Source organism: Oryctolagus cuniculus, chromosome 11 (assembly GCF_051225735.1).
Source record: "Oryctolagus cuniculus isolate XC-2025 breed Fujian yellow rabbit chromosome 11, ASM5122573v1, whole genome shotgun sequence".
In the NCBI taxonomy this organism is placed as follows: domain Eukaryota; kingdom Metazoa; phylum Chordata; class Mammalia; order Lagomorpha; family Leporidae; genus Oryctolagus; species Oryctolagus cuniculus.
This window is the reverse complement of record NC_142877.1, coordinates 72,323,682-72,340,001: the sequence shown is the minus strand read 5'-3', so window position 1 is coordinate 72,340,001 and position 16,320 is coordinate 72,323,682. Positions and strand designations below refer to the sequence as shown.

At 39.5% G+C, this 16,320-nt stretch overlaps 1 protein-coding gene across 11 annotated transcripts in view; it reads right to left on the bottom strand.

The window, feature by feature from the left end:
- The window catches only part of RAB3IP (RAB3A interacting protein), a 54,213-nt gene that overhangs the window by 18,696 nt on the left and 19,197 nt on the right, over positions 1 to 16,320 (bottom strand). For 6 of the 11 annotated variants that reach the window (XM_070052620.2, XM_070052621.2, XM_089308675.1 and 3 more), the window contains 2 exons: positions 15,676 to 15,934; positions 8,780 to 8,875 (listed from right to left, as the gene is read on the bottom strand). In XM_070052620.2, the coding sequence (XP_069908721.1) occupies positions 8,780 to 8,875; positions 15,676 to 15,934 (355 nt within the window). Of the gene's footprint in view, positions 1 to 4,052; positions 4,930 to 5,057; positions 5,309 to 5,593; positions 5,822 to 8,779; positions 8,876 to 15,675; positions 15,935 to 16,320 lie in introns of those variants that run through there. The other 5 variants (XM_070052623.2, XM_070052624.2, XM_089308680.1 and 2 more) reach the window with 4 other exon arrangements.

The following is a 16,320-nucleotide window of genomic DNA, read 5'->3' as shown; positions in this document are numbered from 1 at the left end:
CGCCCCGACCGGGACTAGAACCCGGTGTGCCGGTGCCGCTAGGTGGAGGATTAGCCTAGTGAGCTGCGGCGCTGGCTCCTCTTTACTTCTAAATATTTCATTCTTCCTGATGCTTTTACAAATAGGATTATTTTCTTAATCTCCTTTTCAGATAGCTCATATTTTTGTATGAGAAACACCACTAGCTTTTGTGTCCTGCAATTTTGTTAAATTCATTTTTCGGGGCCAGCATTGTGGCACAGTGGGTTAAAGCCCTGGCCTGAAGCACTGGCATCCCATATGGGCACTGGTTCTAGTCCTGGCTGCTGCTCTTCTTCTGATCCAGCTCTCTGCTATGGCCTGGGATAGCAGTGGAAGATGGCCCAGGTCCTTGGGCCCCTGCACGCACATGGGAGACCTGGAAGAAGCTCCTGGCTTCAGATCAGCGCAGCTCTGGCCGTTGCAGCCATCTGGGGAGTGAAACCAGTGGATGGAAGACCTTTCTCTCTCTCTACCTAACTCTTTCAAATAAGTAAAATAAATCTTTAAAAAAATTCATTTTTCAGTTCTAACAATTTGTGTTTTGTTGCATCTTTAGGGGTTTTTACATATATGGTGACACCATTTGCAAACAGAACATTTTTACTTCTTTTTCAAAACTGGTAACCTTATTTCTTTTCCTTGTCTAATTGCTCTGGCTAGGAATTCCGGCATGGAAGTGTTGAAAGTGAGCATCCTTGCCTTGTACCAGATCTTAGAGGATTTTCCCCATTGGTTCCAGTTTCATATATGGTCTCTGTTGGTATTGAAGTTCCTTCTTTATCTATTTTGCTCTAAGTTATCATGAATGGATACTGAATGATTTGTAAACACTTTTTCATTATCCATTGTGAAGACCATGTGCTTTACATCTATTAACGTGGTATATAACAGTGGTTGATTTGCTTGTGTTGAAACATCTTCCATGCCAGAGATAAATCCCACTTAGTTATGGTATGCAACCCTTTTAACACACTGTTCAATTCTCTTTGTAATATTTTAATGGGGATTTCTGCACCTATATTCATCAGGAATAGTGATCTGTAGCTTTTTCTTATAGTGTCTTTGCTGGTTTTGATATCAGGATGATGCCGGATTCATAAATGAGTTGGGAGGGGTTCCTGCTTCTGTTTTTCGGAGAGTTCAAGAAGAAATGGTATTAATTCTTCAAAAGTTTGGCAGAACTCACCTGAGAAGTCATCTGTTCCTGGGCTCTTTGCTATTGGAAGGTTTTTAATTATTTGTCGTTGGTTTATTCAAGCTGTTTCTTCCAGATTGTTTTGCTATGTGTATGTTTCTAGATTTTATCCATTTCTTCTAGCTTACCCAATATACTGGTATATATTCTTATATGTCTTTTTCGGTTCTGATCTTGAATATTCTTTTTTCTTAATCCAACTGAAAGTTTGTCAGTTTATCTTTTCAAAGACTCTTACATTTGTTATTTTCTAATATTTTCCTATTCTCTAGTTATTCTTACTCTAATTTTTATTATATCCTTCCTTCTACTAATTTTAGGCATATTTCTGAGTTTCTTTGGGTATAAAACTGTTCATTTGAGATTGTTCTTTTTTAACGTAGGCAACTATCACTGTAAAATTCCCTTATTGGTGTTTTTGCTGCATCTCAGCAGTTTTGGTGACGCTGATTTTTCTTAGTATCAAAATATTTTTCAAATTCCTTTTTAATTTCTTTGACTCAATGGCTGTTCACAATGATGTTGTTTAGGGGCCAGTGTTCTGACACAGTTTAAATCACCATGTGAAACACCATCATCCCCAGTAGGTACAGGTTTGAGTCCTGGCTACTCCACTTCCAATCCTGCTAATGCACCTGGGAAAGCAGCAGAAGATGGCCGAAGAACCTGGACCCCTGCCACACACATGGGAGACCCAAATGGAGTTCCAGGCTCCTGGTTTCAGCCTGGCTTAACCATCACTGTTGCAGTCATTTGGCGAGTAAACTTCTTCTCCCTCTTTAACTCTGCCTTTCAAATAAATTAATTCTTAAAAAGATAAAAAGAACAAAATAGTGTTTAGTTTTCATATATTTGTTTTCTTACTATTATTCATTTCCAATTTCATTCTGTGAAAAGATTCTTGGACTGATTTTGATCATCTTAAATTTAACTCATTTTGTGACTTATCGTGAATTCCGAGGAATGTTTTCACATGCACTTTAGGAGAATGTGTGTTTTTTTGCTGCTGATGGAAAGTTCTATTGTGTGTGTGTGTTAACATCATTTGGTCTACAGAGTTATTCAACTGGTTGCTCATTTCATCTGAAATAATCTATCCATTACTGAAGCTCCTCACTATTACTGTATTGCTATTTCTCTCTTCAGATCTGCCAACGTTTGCTTTTACATATTTAAGCACTTTGATGTTGAGTGCATACAAAATTATATATGTAATACACATATAATAGAATATAATCACACATTCCTGTTCAGTTAAGCATTCTGTCATTATATAATGATCCTGTCTCTTGTGATAGTTTTGACTTAGTGTCTGTTTTGTCTGATGTAAGCATAACCACTCCCGCTCTCTTTTAGTTAAACCTGCATAGAAATATTTTCCCACCTCGTTACTTTTGGACAAGGTTATTCTTGAATGTAAAGTGACTCTCTTGGGGCTGGTGCTGTGGTGCAGGTTAATCCTCCACCTGTGACACTGGCATCACATATGGGTGCCAGTTCTAGACCCGGCTGCTCCACTTCCAATCCAGCTCTCTGCTATGGCCTGGGAAAGCAGAAGATGGCCCAAGTCCTTGGACCCCTGCACCCATGTGGGAGAGCCAGAAGCAGCTCCTGGCTCCTGACTTCGGATCGGCACAGCTCCAGCTGTTGCAGCCATCTGGGGAGTGAACCAACGGAAGGAAGACTTCTGTTTCTCCCTCTCACTTTCTGTAACTCTACCTCTCAAATAAAATAAATTAAAAAAAAAAAAAACTTAAAAAATAAAGTGACTCTTAATAGAAAACACACAGTAGGGCTTTGTAATAAATTTTGAAATCCAGAAGTTTGATGCATCTGGATTTATTTTGCTTGCACAAGATTGCTGTAGCTTTTCAGATCCTCTGTGGTTCCCTAAGAATTTTAGGATTATTTTTTTCTATTTCTGTAAAGAATGTCATTTCAATTTTGATAGAGACTGCACTGGATCTGTAGATCTCTCTGGATACGGATACTTTAAGAAGAGTAATCCTGGGGCTGGCTCTGTGGCACAACTGGTTAAGCTGCTGTTTGCAGTGCTTTGATGCCACATGGGCACCAGTTCCAGTCCTGGCTGCTCCATTTCCCAGCCAGTTCCCTGCTAATGTGCCTGAGAAAGCAGTGGCAGATGGCCCAAGTGTTTGGGTCCCTTCCCACACCATTAAGCTACTGCACATCTTTTGACTGGGGAATTTCGTTCCCCAAATTTACATTTAAAATAATTACTGAAAGGCAATCACTTATTTCTGAAATTTTGTTAATCTGTTTTGGAATTTTCTTGTTCTTGTCTTTCATTGGTAGTGCTGTATTTTTATTCTTCTCTGTTTTGTGTGTGTACCACACATATTTTGGGGTGTACATGGTGACCATGAGATTTACAATGAACATTTTACAATTACAGAAGTCTGTTTAAAACTGTTAACAACTAAATTTCAACCACACGCATCTATGCTTTGCTTCTTCCCATAGACATGCACTTCCCATAACTGATGCCAGATTTCATTCTTTCTATACTGTATTTCCATTAACAAACTTCTAGTAGCAAATCATTCTTACCATATTTATCTAACTCATATCAGTATTAAAATTTTTGTGTAATTTCCATATGTAACAAATTAATCTTTTAATGTTTTTCCCCAACCATTTAAAAATATAGAAATCATTCTTAGTTCACAGGCTGTACAAAAATAAATATAAGCTACTTCTGTCCTATAGTTGTAGTTTTCAAACTGCCTGATCTAGATGTTTATTGTATATACTTACGAACTTTGAAAATAAGATTTTTTCCTCTCTGGTTGGTAGTGATTCAAATAAAAGAGGGTCTTTTTTTTTTTTTTTTTTTCAAAAATAATGTTTAAACACAATATGATTAACTTGCAAATAATTTGTTAATATGAAAACCAAAAATCTGTTAAATGGAAAAATCTTCACATTATTGGAAACAGAATTAAAAATTTAACATGATTTTATGCAAGGAAAGATGTACTTCTTACATTGGAACAGTATATCTGTAAGTTATCAGCAATAATATATCTAATTTTTAAAAAGAAACTTAGAACAGAGCTTCATCTGAATCAAACTGGTAAGGCAAGATTTTTTAAAAATAAAGTACCATATGCAATCACATTCCTCTCAATATATGTAAGATGTATATGTTTGTGTGTAAATGATTCAGTGAGAATGCAAAATGTTTTTCCTATTATAAAAAACTATAGGCTTTGGCTCACCTTTCAAAACATGTTTTACAATGTATATAATACGTATGTATTATCTACGTTGTACATGTATATAACTTATAAATAAGAATATATGCTCCCAAACAGTTCCTAGCACATAACAAATCCTCAATAAATACAGGTATCTTCATCATAATTGAAAAAAACATGCTCGGATTTTTCTTTTGCAGATCAGGTACAGGAACAAAAAGTCCCCAGCATCTACCGGTCTGGACAAGAACTGACGGTAGCTGCTGTATTATGTCCTGAGGGGGCACCACAAGGCCTTTGCAATAATCTGAATGTAGGACTAAACAGAAAGAGGCCTCAATGCCACCTCCCTCATCGTAGCTGGAAACAAATGGGGACGCTGTTTACTTTTTCACTATACGTCAGTCATGAATCTGAGCACTGCTCACGATCCTTTGCCTCTTTTTCTGCACAGATAAAATGATGATAATCTGCTCTATAGGCCTCACAGCACTGCTGAGAAACAACCAGGCATTTAGTGGATACTTTTACTAAAAACTCAATGCTAAAACATAAACATTTTAAGACTACTCATTTTTTTTTTCATTTTAAATGTAAAGATTCTCGCAAATGAACTGATATTTTTTAAAAGCCTTATTTTTATTTATTTGAAAGGCAGAGTTACAGAGAGAGGTAGAGAGAGGTAGAGAGAGAGACAGAGAGACAGAGAGACAGAGAGAGACATCTTCCATTTGCTGGTTCATTCCTTAAATGCCTGAAACCACTAGGGCCAGGCCGGAGCCAGGAGCTTCCTCCAGGTCTCCCACGTGGGTGCAAGGGCCCAAGCATTCGGTCCATCCTCTGCTGCCTTCCCAGGTGCATCAGCAGGGACCTGGATCAGAAGTGGAGCAGCCAAGTCTCAAACCAGCACCCATATGGGATGCCAGTGCTGCAGGCCGGGGCTTTAACCCACTGTACCACAGCACCAGACCCCTGAACTGATTTTATATTATCTCAAAATTGGAGATATTAAGAGAACAGTATGTCACTTCTGAGTTTAAGTATTTGATACTTCAAGGAGTCAACTTTGCTACATATAAAGTATGATTATTTTCAAGATTATTCATCATACCTAATAAGCTACTAATTTAAATTTACATGTTAAGTTTGCCAAACATAAGCAAATTAAGTTTATTCAAAATAAGTTTTAATTCTTAAAACACTACATACATAGAATTCAGGCAAAAAATTTTTTCCTAAGACAAGAGTAAACAGATCACAAAGGCACAATTAAGACCACAGGAAAGCTTCCAGACTTCTTTTTCACATTCCTATTTACGGTTTGAAGACAACTTTCTTCATAACTGAAGTCATTCACAGGGTCAAGGCTGCTAATCACTGTTGGCTAGGGAGAGGTTAGAGATCCCAAAACTATTTTTTTATTTTGTTTAACTGCATAAACAAGCATTCCTAACCCTCACATCTATTGCAAAGAGGGAGAAGTTTCCTTCTGTTTGTTCTCCTACCTATCCAACAGAATATACACATGAGTGAGTACAGATGGGTGGAACCAGGCAGCACTAAAATTAAATCCAAGCAGGCAGAAAATAAAAATTAACATAAATAGCTTATTTTTGCTTTCTTAATCACTACCTGTTTATAAAATGGTCTCGTAGCTAGGCAATACCAGGAAAAAGCCTTGTTTCTGTAAACACTTCTCGATCCAAAAGTGTAACAAGTCACACGACTCCTGTTCTAGATCTTTCACTTCCCAGTCTCCACATCTTTACACTTTCTCTCATCTCTGATAACTAGCTAGCTAAATAATTAGTTTTAAAACACTCATTAGAAAAAATGACCCAGCCGGCGCCGCGGCTCACTAGGCTAATCCTCTGCCTTGCAACGCCGGCACCCCAGGTTCTAGTCCCGGTCGGGGCGCCGGATTCTGTCCCGGTTGCCCCTCTTCCAGGTCAGCTCTCTGCTGTGGCCAGGGAGTGTAGTGGAGGATGGCCCAAGTACTTGGGCCCTGCACCCCATGGGAGACCAGGAGAAGTACCTGGCTCCTGGCATCGGATCAGTGCGGTGCGCCAGCCGCGGCGTCCATTGGAGGGTGAACCAACGGCAAAGGAAGACCTTTCTCTCTGTCTACTCTGTCAAAAAAAAAAAAAAAAAAAAAAAAAAAAAGAAAGAAAGAAAGAAAAAATGACCCAAAAATAACAGAAGGAAAGGGGTATGAAACAGATGGGGTCACAAAAAACCTTACATATCAAAAGATATTCACTGGGGCCAGCGCTGTGGGTTAACAGGTAAAGCCGCCTGCAGTGTCAGCATCCCATAATGAGCAACAGTTTGAGTCCTGGCTGCTCCACTTCCAATCCAGCTCTCTGCTATGGCCTGGGAAAGCAGAAGATGGCCCAAGTCCTTGCGCCCCTGGTCCCGCATGGGAGACCTGGAAGAAGCTCCTGGCTCCTGGCTTCGGATCGGCACAGCTCCAGCCGTTGCGGCCATCTGACCTCTCTGCCTCTCTGTAACTCTGCCTTTCAGATAAATAAATAAATTCTTAAAAAACCACACACACAAAGTATTTCAAAAAGTTTGTGGGAAAATGGAGTTAAAAATAAGCCTATTTTTGAAATAAATGAATATATTCACTGCAAGTTACTGATATGACAAAAACTGTGGGATATACAGTTGATAAAGACTATCATTACAACTAGTGACTATATAGTAACATAAAAAAATGTGTTATTTGAAAAAAATACAAAATATACTAGGATCACTCTATGCAAAGAAATGCGCGTATCTCTAAATTTGAAAATGATGCTGAATAAACAACAAAAGATGATGGAATTTTTCCCCTAAGGTTTTTTATTGAAGTTTTAATAAAGTGTTAAGGCAAAAATTATTGCTAAGTGACAATGGCATTAGCCACTCCGCAATATATCCATGCCTTTTTTTTTTTTTTTTTTAAAGATTTGTTTACTTGAAAGCCAGAGCTACAGAGAGAGAGAGTAGGAGAGGCAGAGAGTGGTCTTCCATCTGCTGGTTCACCCCTCAATTGGCCTCAACAGCTGGAGCTGCACCGATCCAAAGTCAGGAGCCAGGAGCTTCCTCCGGGTCTCCTACATGGGTGCAGGGGCCCAAGGACTTGGGCCATCTTCCACTGCTTTCCCAGGCCATAGCAGAGAGCTGGATGGGAAGTGGAGCAGCCATGACTTGAACCGGTGCCCACATGAGATGTTGGCACTGCAGGTGGCAGCTTTACCCACTATGCCACAGCGCCAGCCCCTACATCACTGTTTTTGGTAAGGAAAATCTAAGGACTCAAAGTCTCAACACCCAGGGAGACCCTTCATGGCAAAGGTTCTCAGCCACAGCAATCCCATCCTCTCACCACCCCGGAGATAGGTCTAAGTCAGCAGAGATCAGGCGGTGTGACTGGCACCTTCCAGGCAAAGTCTGGTGGGATGTTAACTATGTGTCAACTTGACGCGATCATAGGGTGCCCAATATTCAGTGAAACACTATACTGGGTGTTTCTGTACAATTGTTTTTGGGTGAAAATAACATTTAAATCAGTGCAGTGAGCAAAACAGACTGTCCTCTACAGTGACAGGGCTTCCCCCAGTCACTCGAAGGCCTAAACATAACAGAAAGGTGGACCCTCTGAACGCAGGAAAATTCTTCCCCTTCGGGCTGGAACTCAAACACTGACTCCTCCTGGCACTTGGGCTCTCAGCCCCTCTGTGTCTCTAGCTTGCCGACTTGCCCTGAGGCTCCCAGGCTTACCAGTTGCCAGGATCAGGTAAACCAATTCTTTGTGAATGAGTGCCTCTCTGGCTCACTCAGCCTGCTCTCTCGCTCGCTCGCTCGCTCTCTGTGTGTGTGTGTGTGTGTGTGAGATACTACTGCTTGTTTCTCAAAAGAACCCTAACACACCAAGGATGCTAGAAGTCCTGCAGTATGCACTCGGTGCCAGGCTGGAGGGCAGTGGTACTTGCTCTAACACCGCTGACGTCACCTCCAGATGTGAGATGCCTAACTCAGAGCTTGCCATCGTTGTTGTGAACTCCCATACTGGCCCATAAACACCTAGTAAAATAGATACAGAACTAACATTGACCTCCTTGCTTTCTACATATACATTTTTAAACAACCTGATACTGGCAGACCAGAGGGTTTTTCTTTTCACACCAATTTAAGCTGCAGACTCGGCATTCACTAGAGATTTTGTTTTTTCTTTAGAGAACTTACAAATATGCATGAAGCTAAGTATATCCTTTTCAAGATTCCCTGAAACAATAATGCTATCAATATATAAAAATCAAGATGCTGCTGTTGGCCAAGATGTAGACAGACCAACCTCAAACAGACTAGCTGTGAGTTCTTCCAATTCCTGTCCAAGTTGGTCTCGCACTTTTGAAAGCCTCTCACATTCTTCATCTTTTAACTTCAGTTCCTATGAAAAATTGATAATTTTATTTTGGATCTCCACAGTTTGAAGTTAGATTCAGCACACTATATGATCTTTTACTAATAAAATTACAAAATATTAACACTGTCTCCTCCTACGTGGTTCACATTGGAAATGTTTATCTAGTACGTGCTATTATAGAAGATAATCAGGCAGGCCTAAAAACACAAATAATCCGAACTAACATTAAATTTTCACATATGATTCAAAAGACATCCAAAGATTAAATATAAATGTATAGGTAAAAATAAATTACAAAATGACTTTATTCACTTATTTTTCCCTTAACTGTTCTGTGAACATTCACTTACTTCCATCACACAAGGAATTTCTGCAAGTGTGCTTACTAATTTCAACGAAACTCAGTGGGTTTTTTTTGCATGTTGACTTTAAAAATTGTTATAGGTATCTTCAACTACCATACTACAATTAACCTAAAATTTCCCCTAGGATACTATACTTTAACACTGCAACCACAGGTAAATGATGCCCCTTTAGCATTTAAAATCAAGAACAAAGTTAATGACAAAGAAATCACATTCCACATTTACATATGACTCCTTAACAGGGCATAAATAGATGTTCAAAAATTATTTTAAGATGTTAATAATGTTCAATCTTATAAGCTAACACAGCCCTTAATTAACCTTTCAAACACAGATATTAAAAAAAAATCCAAGTTCCCTTGTAGCAACAACAATTACACTACCAAAATGAGCTAATCACGTTGAGATTGTGGTGGCAGCATAGTTTTTTTTTTTCAAGATTTTTATTTAATGAATACAAATTTCGTATGCACAGCTTTTGGGAATATAGTGTTTCTTCTCCCCATTCCCGCGCTCCCATCCCCACTCCCTCTCCCATCTTTAAAAAGAAAAACTGAAAAGAAGAGAATCTGTGCAAGTCTCAGAATAGGAGAGGCTGTGGCTAAGCTGCCCACCCCACAGCGCCAGCTGTGCACAGAGAAACTGCAGGAAGTGAAAGGCAACTCAGGAAGCCCAGGATTACTAACAAATAATCCAGGAGGAGAGGTCACTATCCTTGGAGGACAATGGGAGGCAAATGGAGAAAAGGGGCGGGGTCTCCACAGGTCAAGTGGCCGGTGAAGGTAGAACTCCGTGAACTCCCTGTGCGAGCTGCAGCAGGGCCGTGGAGCTGTCAGCTCTCACACAGCTCTGGAGTAGTCAGTGAAAAGCCCCTTTCCAAAGGAGAGCGTCTCACCCTAACGGAAAAACTCCTGGGACCTAAAACCAAACTGCAGGGCAGGAACAATGGAGATAGAGCGAAAGAGCAGACACACAGAAAGGGGAAGGGGGCGTCAAGACTCCAGAGGAAACAGGTCACAGAGCACTAGAGCTCTGAAAGCAAGGCTCACTTCTGAGAGGGAGAGAGTGGTCACACTGATGCACCAAGAACAGAGGGGAAGTCCTTCCCACGTGAACAGAACAACTGCCACCTGGCTTACCCTGCTCCCTCACAGGAACCGCTCCCCAACTGACCTGGGAAATCAACTCATTTAAACATGAGACACAGACACAAATACATATAGTAAAAAAGTTAAACACAGAACACATCACCTATAGGGAGAAGAATCAGATGGGTATTAAACTTCAACAGCTATGGTTTATGCTAGAAAACAACAGCCATGTTTTGCGGTAGAAAACAAGATACTCAAAGGAAAAAAAAAATTGAGCTGAGTATTTTATATCCAAAGCATTCTTCAAATATAAGGTGATAATGAGCTCTAAGCCTGTAAGACCTTAGAAAATATCTACCCTATGGGGCCAGCGCTGTGGCATAGCAAGTAGAGCCACCACCTGCAGTGTTGACATCCGAGATGGGCGCCAGTTCCAGTCCCGGCTGCTCTACCTCCGATCCAGCTCTCTGCTATGGCCTGGGAAAGCAGAAGATGGCCCAAGTTCATTCGTTCGTTCAGATTCATGCTCTCTCTCTCTGTGTGTGTGTGTAACTCTAACTTTCAAATAAATAAATCTTAAAAAAAAAAAAAAAAAAGGAACTATCTACCCCATGAGAATGCCTGAGTAATGGAATACAGAGTAAGTCTCAGACAACTAAAAAGCAAAAACACTGAAGATGGTTTAACATCACAGATGAGAAGTGAGGAGGAAATATATCTAACTGTAGAACTACAATTAAAAGATGGTAATAATGTCAAAGAGCATGCAAAGTCTGAACACAGTCTGGGAGGAAATATTTGAAAAATGACATATCTGATCAACGTTACCTAAAACAAAGAACTCTGAAACTCAACAGTAAGAAAAGAACAATCCAATTTAAAAACAGGCCAAAGATCAAAACAGACACTCCATCAGAGAAGATAACTGGAAGACAAGCATATTAAAAGATTCTCAACATCATACTAAAGCAACGAGGTGCCACTACACCTAAAAATGGCCAAAATCCAGGACACTGATAATACCAAATGCTGGCAAAGATGTGCAACAACAGAGCTCTCATCTTCACAGCTGATGGGTCAGTAGTTTATTTTTTTTAATATTTTATTTATTTATTTTGAGAGGTAGAGTTATGGACAATGAGAGGGAAAGTCAGAGAGAAAAAGAATGCCTGAATAATGGAATACAGAATAAGTCTCAGATAACAAAAAAGCAAAAACACTGAAAATGGTTTAACATTAATATCTGGTTCACTACCCAGATCACGACAGCAGCAGGAGCTGAGCCAATCCGAAGCCAGGAGCTTCTTCTGGGTCTCCAGCACAGATGCAGGGACCCAAGCACTTGGGCCATCCTCTACTGCTTTCCCGGGCCACAGCAGAGAGCTGGATAAGAAGAGGAGCAGCCAGGACTCAAACTGGCGCCACAGGCAGAGGCTTAACCTACTATGCCCACTGCACTGGCCCATCAGTAGTTTCTTTCACCCAGCAATCACACTCTTTGATATTTACCAAGTTGAACTATCCTAACAAAAACCTGCACAAGGACATTTACAGCAGCACAATCATTCATAACTACCAAAAATTGGAGCCAAATAAGATGTCTTTCAATATGTAAACAAATAAGCCACTATGGCACAGACAACAGAACATCAGTCAGCACTAAGAAGAAATGAGCTACCGTCATGAAAAGACATGAAGGAGTCCTAAATACCTACTACCAGGTAACACTGCCTTTCGGATAAATGTCCCCTGCCTGTAGGTGAGACCTAATTTCTTAGCCTGAGATCCAAGGCTTTTCACCTAACTTCCTGGCATTGTCTTCTTGTGGCATCCACCACTACACCTAGATTAAAAATTATATTGTACAGGACTGACAGATTAGATACTGCAGAGGAAAAGAGTAGAAACACAGAGGACACCGCAGTAGAAACTTTCGATGAAACATGGAGAAAAAAGGATTTTAAAAAAGTAGTAAACACCTATGAGCAGTGGGACAATTTTAAGCAGTCTTACACTTGGCGTACAGAAGAAGGAGAGAGAGGGGCCAGCACTGCTGTGTAGCAGGTAAAGCCACCACTTGCAATGCTGGCATCCCATATGGGCACCAGTTCCAGTCCTGGCTGCTCCACTTCCGATCCAGCTCTCTGCTATGGTCTGGGAAAGCAGTAAAATAGGGCCCAAGCTCTTGGACCCCTGCACCCACATAGGAGACCAGGAGAAAGCTCCTGGCTCCTGGCTCCGGATCAGGCCGCTTCCAGCCATTGCAGCCATCTGGGAAGAGTGAACCAATGATGGAAAGTCAGTCTCTCTCTGTCTCTCTGCCTCTGCCTCTCTGGAACTCTGCCTTTCAAATAAATAAGTCTTTAAAAAAAAAAAAAAAAAGGATAGATATGGGGCAGGAATGTAAATCTCTTGGAAAAAATGACAAAAATTTCCCAAATTTTATGAAAATTCACAACCTATAGACTTAAGCTCAACAAATCCCAAGGACAAGAAACCAAGATAAATCATAATCAATTGCTCAAGCCAATGGCAAGCAGACAGACAGAAAAGACATCACACAGACAGGCACAAAGGAAGTGAGCAGACTTCCTCCGAGAAACAATGCCACTGTAGCAACATCTTTACAGCACCAAGAGAAAAAAAAAACTAAAAAAGTATCAACCTAAAATTCTCTACCCATTGGAAATATTTCTAAAAATGAAAAAGTAAAAGTAGATCTTTCCTGGTATACAGAAGTTAAAATGATTGATCACCATCAAACATAAATGTTAAAGGATGTTTAATATAAACATGTTTAATATAAAGATGTTTAATATAAATGTTAACATTAATGTTAAAGGATGCCCTTCAAGCAGGAGGACAATAATACCAGCCGGAAATCTGGATCCACAGAAGGGAAGAGTAATACTGGGAATAGTAGTGACCGTGGGCAATTAGGTAAGAAATATAGTTTTTTTTTTTTTTTTGACAGGCAGAGTTAGAGAGAGAAAGACAGAGAGAATGGTCTTCCTTTTTCTTTGGTTCATCCCCCAAATGGTTGCCACAGCCAGCGCGCTGCGCCGATCCCAAGCCAGGAGCCAGGTGCTTCCTCATGGTCTCCCATGAGGGTGCAGGGCCCAAGCACTTGGGCCATCCTCCACTGCCCTCCCGGGCCACAGCAGAGAGACGGACTAGAAGAGGAGCAACCGGGACAGAATCCAGCGCCCCGACCGGGACTAGAACAGGGGGTGCCGGCGCCGCAGGTGGAGGATTAGCCAAGTGAGCCACGGCGCCGGCCTACATTCTTTCTGATTATTTAAATCCCTTTAAGAGATCACCAATTATTTAATGAAAAAATAATAACAAGGTACTGTGAAGTTTAAAATGCAGAATTAAAACATGCTAATCATTACAAAAAAGCTGAGAGGGGGAACAGAAATATACTTTTGTAGGATTCTTACACCACTGTATATGAACTAGTATAGTTATTAGACACTAGACAATAAGTTAAAAACAGACACTATGAATCCTAAAGCTATCACTAATAAGCCAAATGATATGGGTAAATCATAAAAAATAAGTAGTTTATTGAAAAGACAGCATAAAATGGGGAAAAAGGAACAGATGAGAAAAACAAGAAACAATAAGGGGGTAGATAACTAAACCCTAACAATAGCTCATTAAATGTAAATGGCCTAACCACACCAATTAAAAGGCAGAGATTATTAGCACAACTACAGATTGTATACAGTTCATTTTAAATAGGAAGAAACAAATAAAATAAAAATGATATAAAAATAACAATTACCTGATCTCTCTTAAAAGAATAATCACCACACAGAAAAAAGCTGTTGACATGGTTTAGATTAACAAACTGCCATAATTCAGGACATTTTCTAATACTCAAGAATCTTTTTCAATCCGTGAGCTCTAAGTAAATATTAATACTATCTTGCACTCTTCATTATAAAATTCCCCACATGTTCACACATCATTAACATTTGAATTACCTCAATAGTACCTCTAAACAGTACCTCTAAATTAAAGATTTCAAAAGGAATCCTAAACTAAGAGATTAGCCATCTTTCTGATCAGTAAGTAACCACAGTATATTCTCAAAAATGGATATATATGCTCAATAGTTAACCTCCATATAATATGGGATTTTATTAAAATACTGTATATTCAGACAAGAGACTGAGCCAAATGCTAAGAGGTAAAATACAAACATATCTCACTACATTCCCTTTCTTTGAGAGAAAATTTAAAAGAATATAAATTTTTCTTCCTGATAAAATGTATTTTGACAAAAAAACGTTAATATGTCTGCATGGCTCCTTATCTATTATACATTCATTGAACCATTTATAGAGACATACTATATTAAACTAGGCACTAGTGATTTAAAAAAATAAATATGCTATGCTCTTAAGAGACATAGGTAGGGACAGAATAGGAGTGGATATCTGCAAAATGACAGAATGCTGGAAATTATACCTAGATTGTTTGCCCTATCTTCTAAATTTTCTGAATGCAAATATTTTATTTTACCTACATTGTCAATCTTATGTTTATACATCACTGCTATTATTCCTTTATTGTACTTTTGAGGTCAGTAGTAACATCTCATTTCATTTCTGCTATTGATAATCTAGGTTTTCTGTTTTTCTTTATCAGTCTTGCCACAGGCTTGACAATTTCTACTGATCTTTTACAAGAACCAGCATTTTATTTAATTTTCTTTACTTTTTCTGCTGTCAATTTCACTAATTTCTGCTGTTCTTTTCTTCTTTATTAGTTTCTTAGGGTAGAAGCCAAAATTTGTTCAATTGAGACTTTTTGTGCTTCCTCTTTTTATGCTATGAATTTCCCCCTGAAACTTAATTAGTGTCAGAGAAAAAGAAAAAGATATGGCCAGAAACTTGGAAGTAAGCAGCAGAAATCTTAAAGACGACCAAATGGGGAACAAAACACTTTATCAAGAAAAGAAAAGCCTCCAAGCAAGATACAGAAAATATTCAAATCCAACTGTAAAACAAAAATTACATCATTAAAACAATTCTTAAAAAAAAAAAACAGAATGCTTTAGAATGAATGACTTCAACTAAATGACTATGCAGTCAGCCACTGCCAGAGGAATGTAACCCACAAACCGTACTACAGAAAATGCCAGACAGGGCACAGTTTCAGAATCTCCATTCTCTAGTTGGTACTCCTAACTGAGCCTTACCACTCAGCCCATTGCACCAACTCCTGAATGCTCCCCAGCAGGAACTGAGCCTGGGCACATATGAAGGGTGTGTAGAACTGCAGTGATTTTTAGTTGATCCCATGGAAGTAATTTCTATGACAATATATGGAAGAATAAAATAAATTTTTTTCTTACCCTCTGAGCTTTTGCGAGTTCTTCTTTTAATCTTTCGTAGCCCTTTTCTCTAACTTCCAAAACAGATGGGCTTCGTAAACGGGACAGACTGTCGATACTCAACCCAAAAATATCATCACTGCCCTCGCAAGCCTCTGTTAGAGTGGCACCCTGTAAAAACTCCCTCTCTGCATTACAGTTGTCCTTCCTCGTGGCTGACTTAGCTAACCCAGCTGTGACTCCAGAGGTAGAACAAGGTGCTGGGTCTGTAACATGAATGCTGTAAAAAAAGAGAAACATTTTTCAGATAACATCAGGACATGCTCAAAAGAACTGGCATAAACACACAGCTGCAGAACTGCACTATTTAATTGGGTAGCCTCTATTTTTAATATCATGTCCCCTGCCACACAGCTACATTTCAAGGGCTCAAAAGCCACACGGGGTTAATGGCTATCATTCGTATTAGCACAGAAACAGAACATTCTCATCATCACAGAAGTTCTACTGATGGTACCACTTGATCACAGGAGTCAGCATGCTATGGCCTGCAGGCTAATTCAAGCCTGCCACCTGTGTTCTTAAGTTCTGAGAGCAAAGAAAAGTTTTTACATTTCAAATGGTTGAAAGGAAATCAAAAGAAATATTTTGTGGCATGTGAAAATG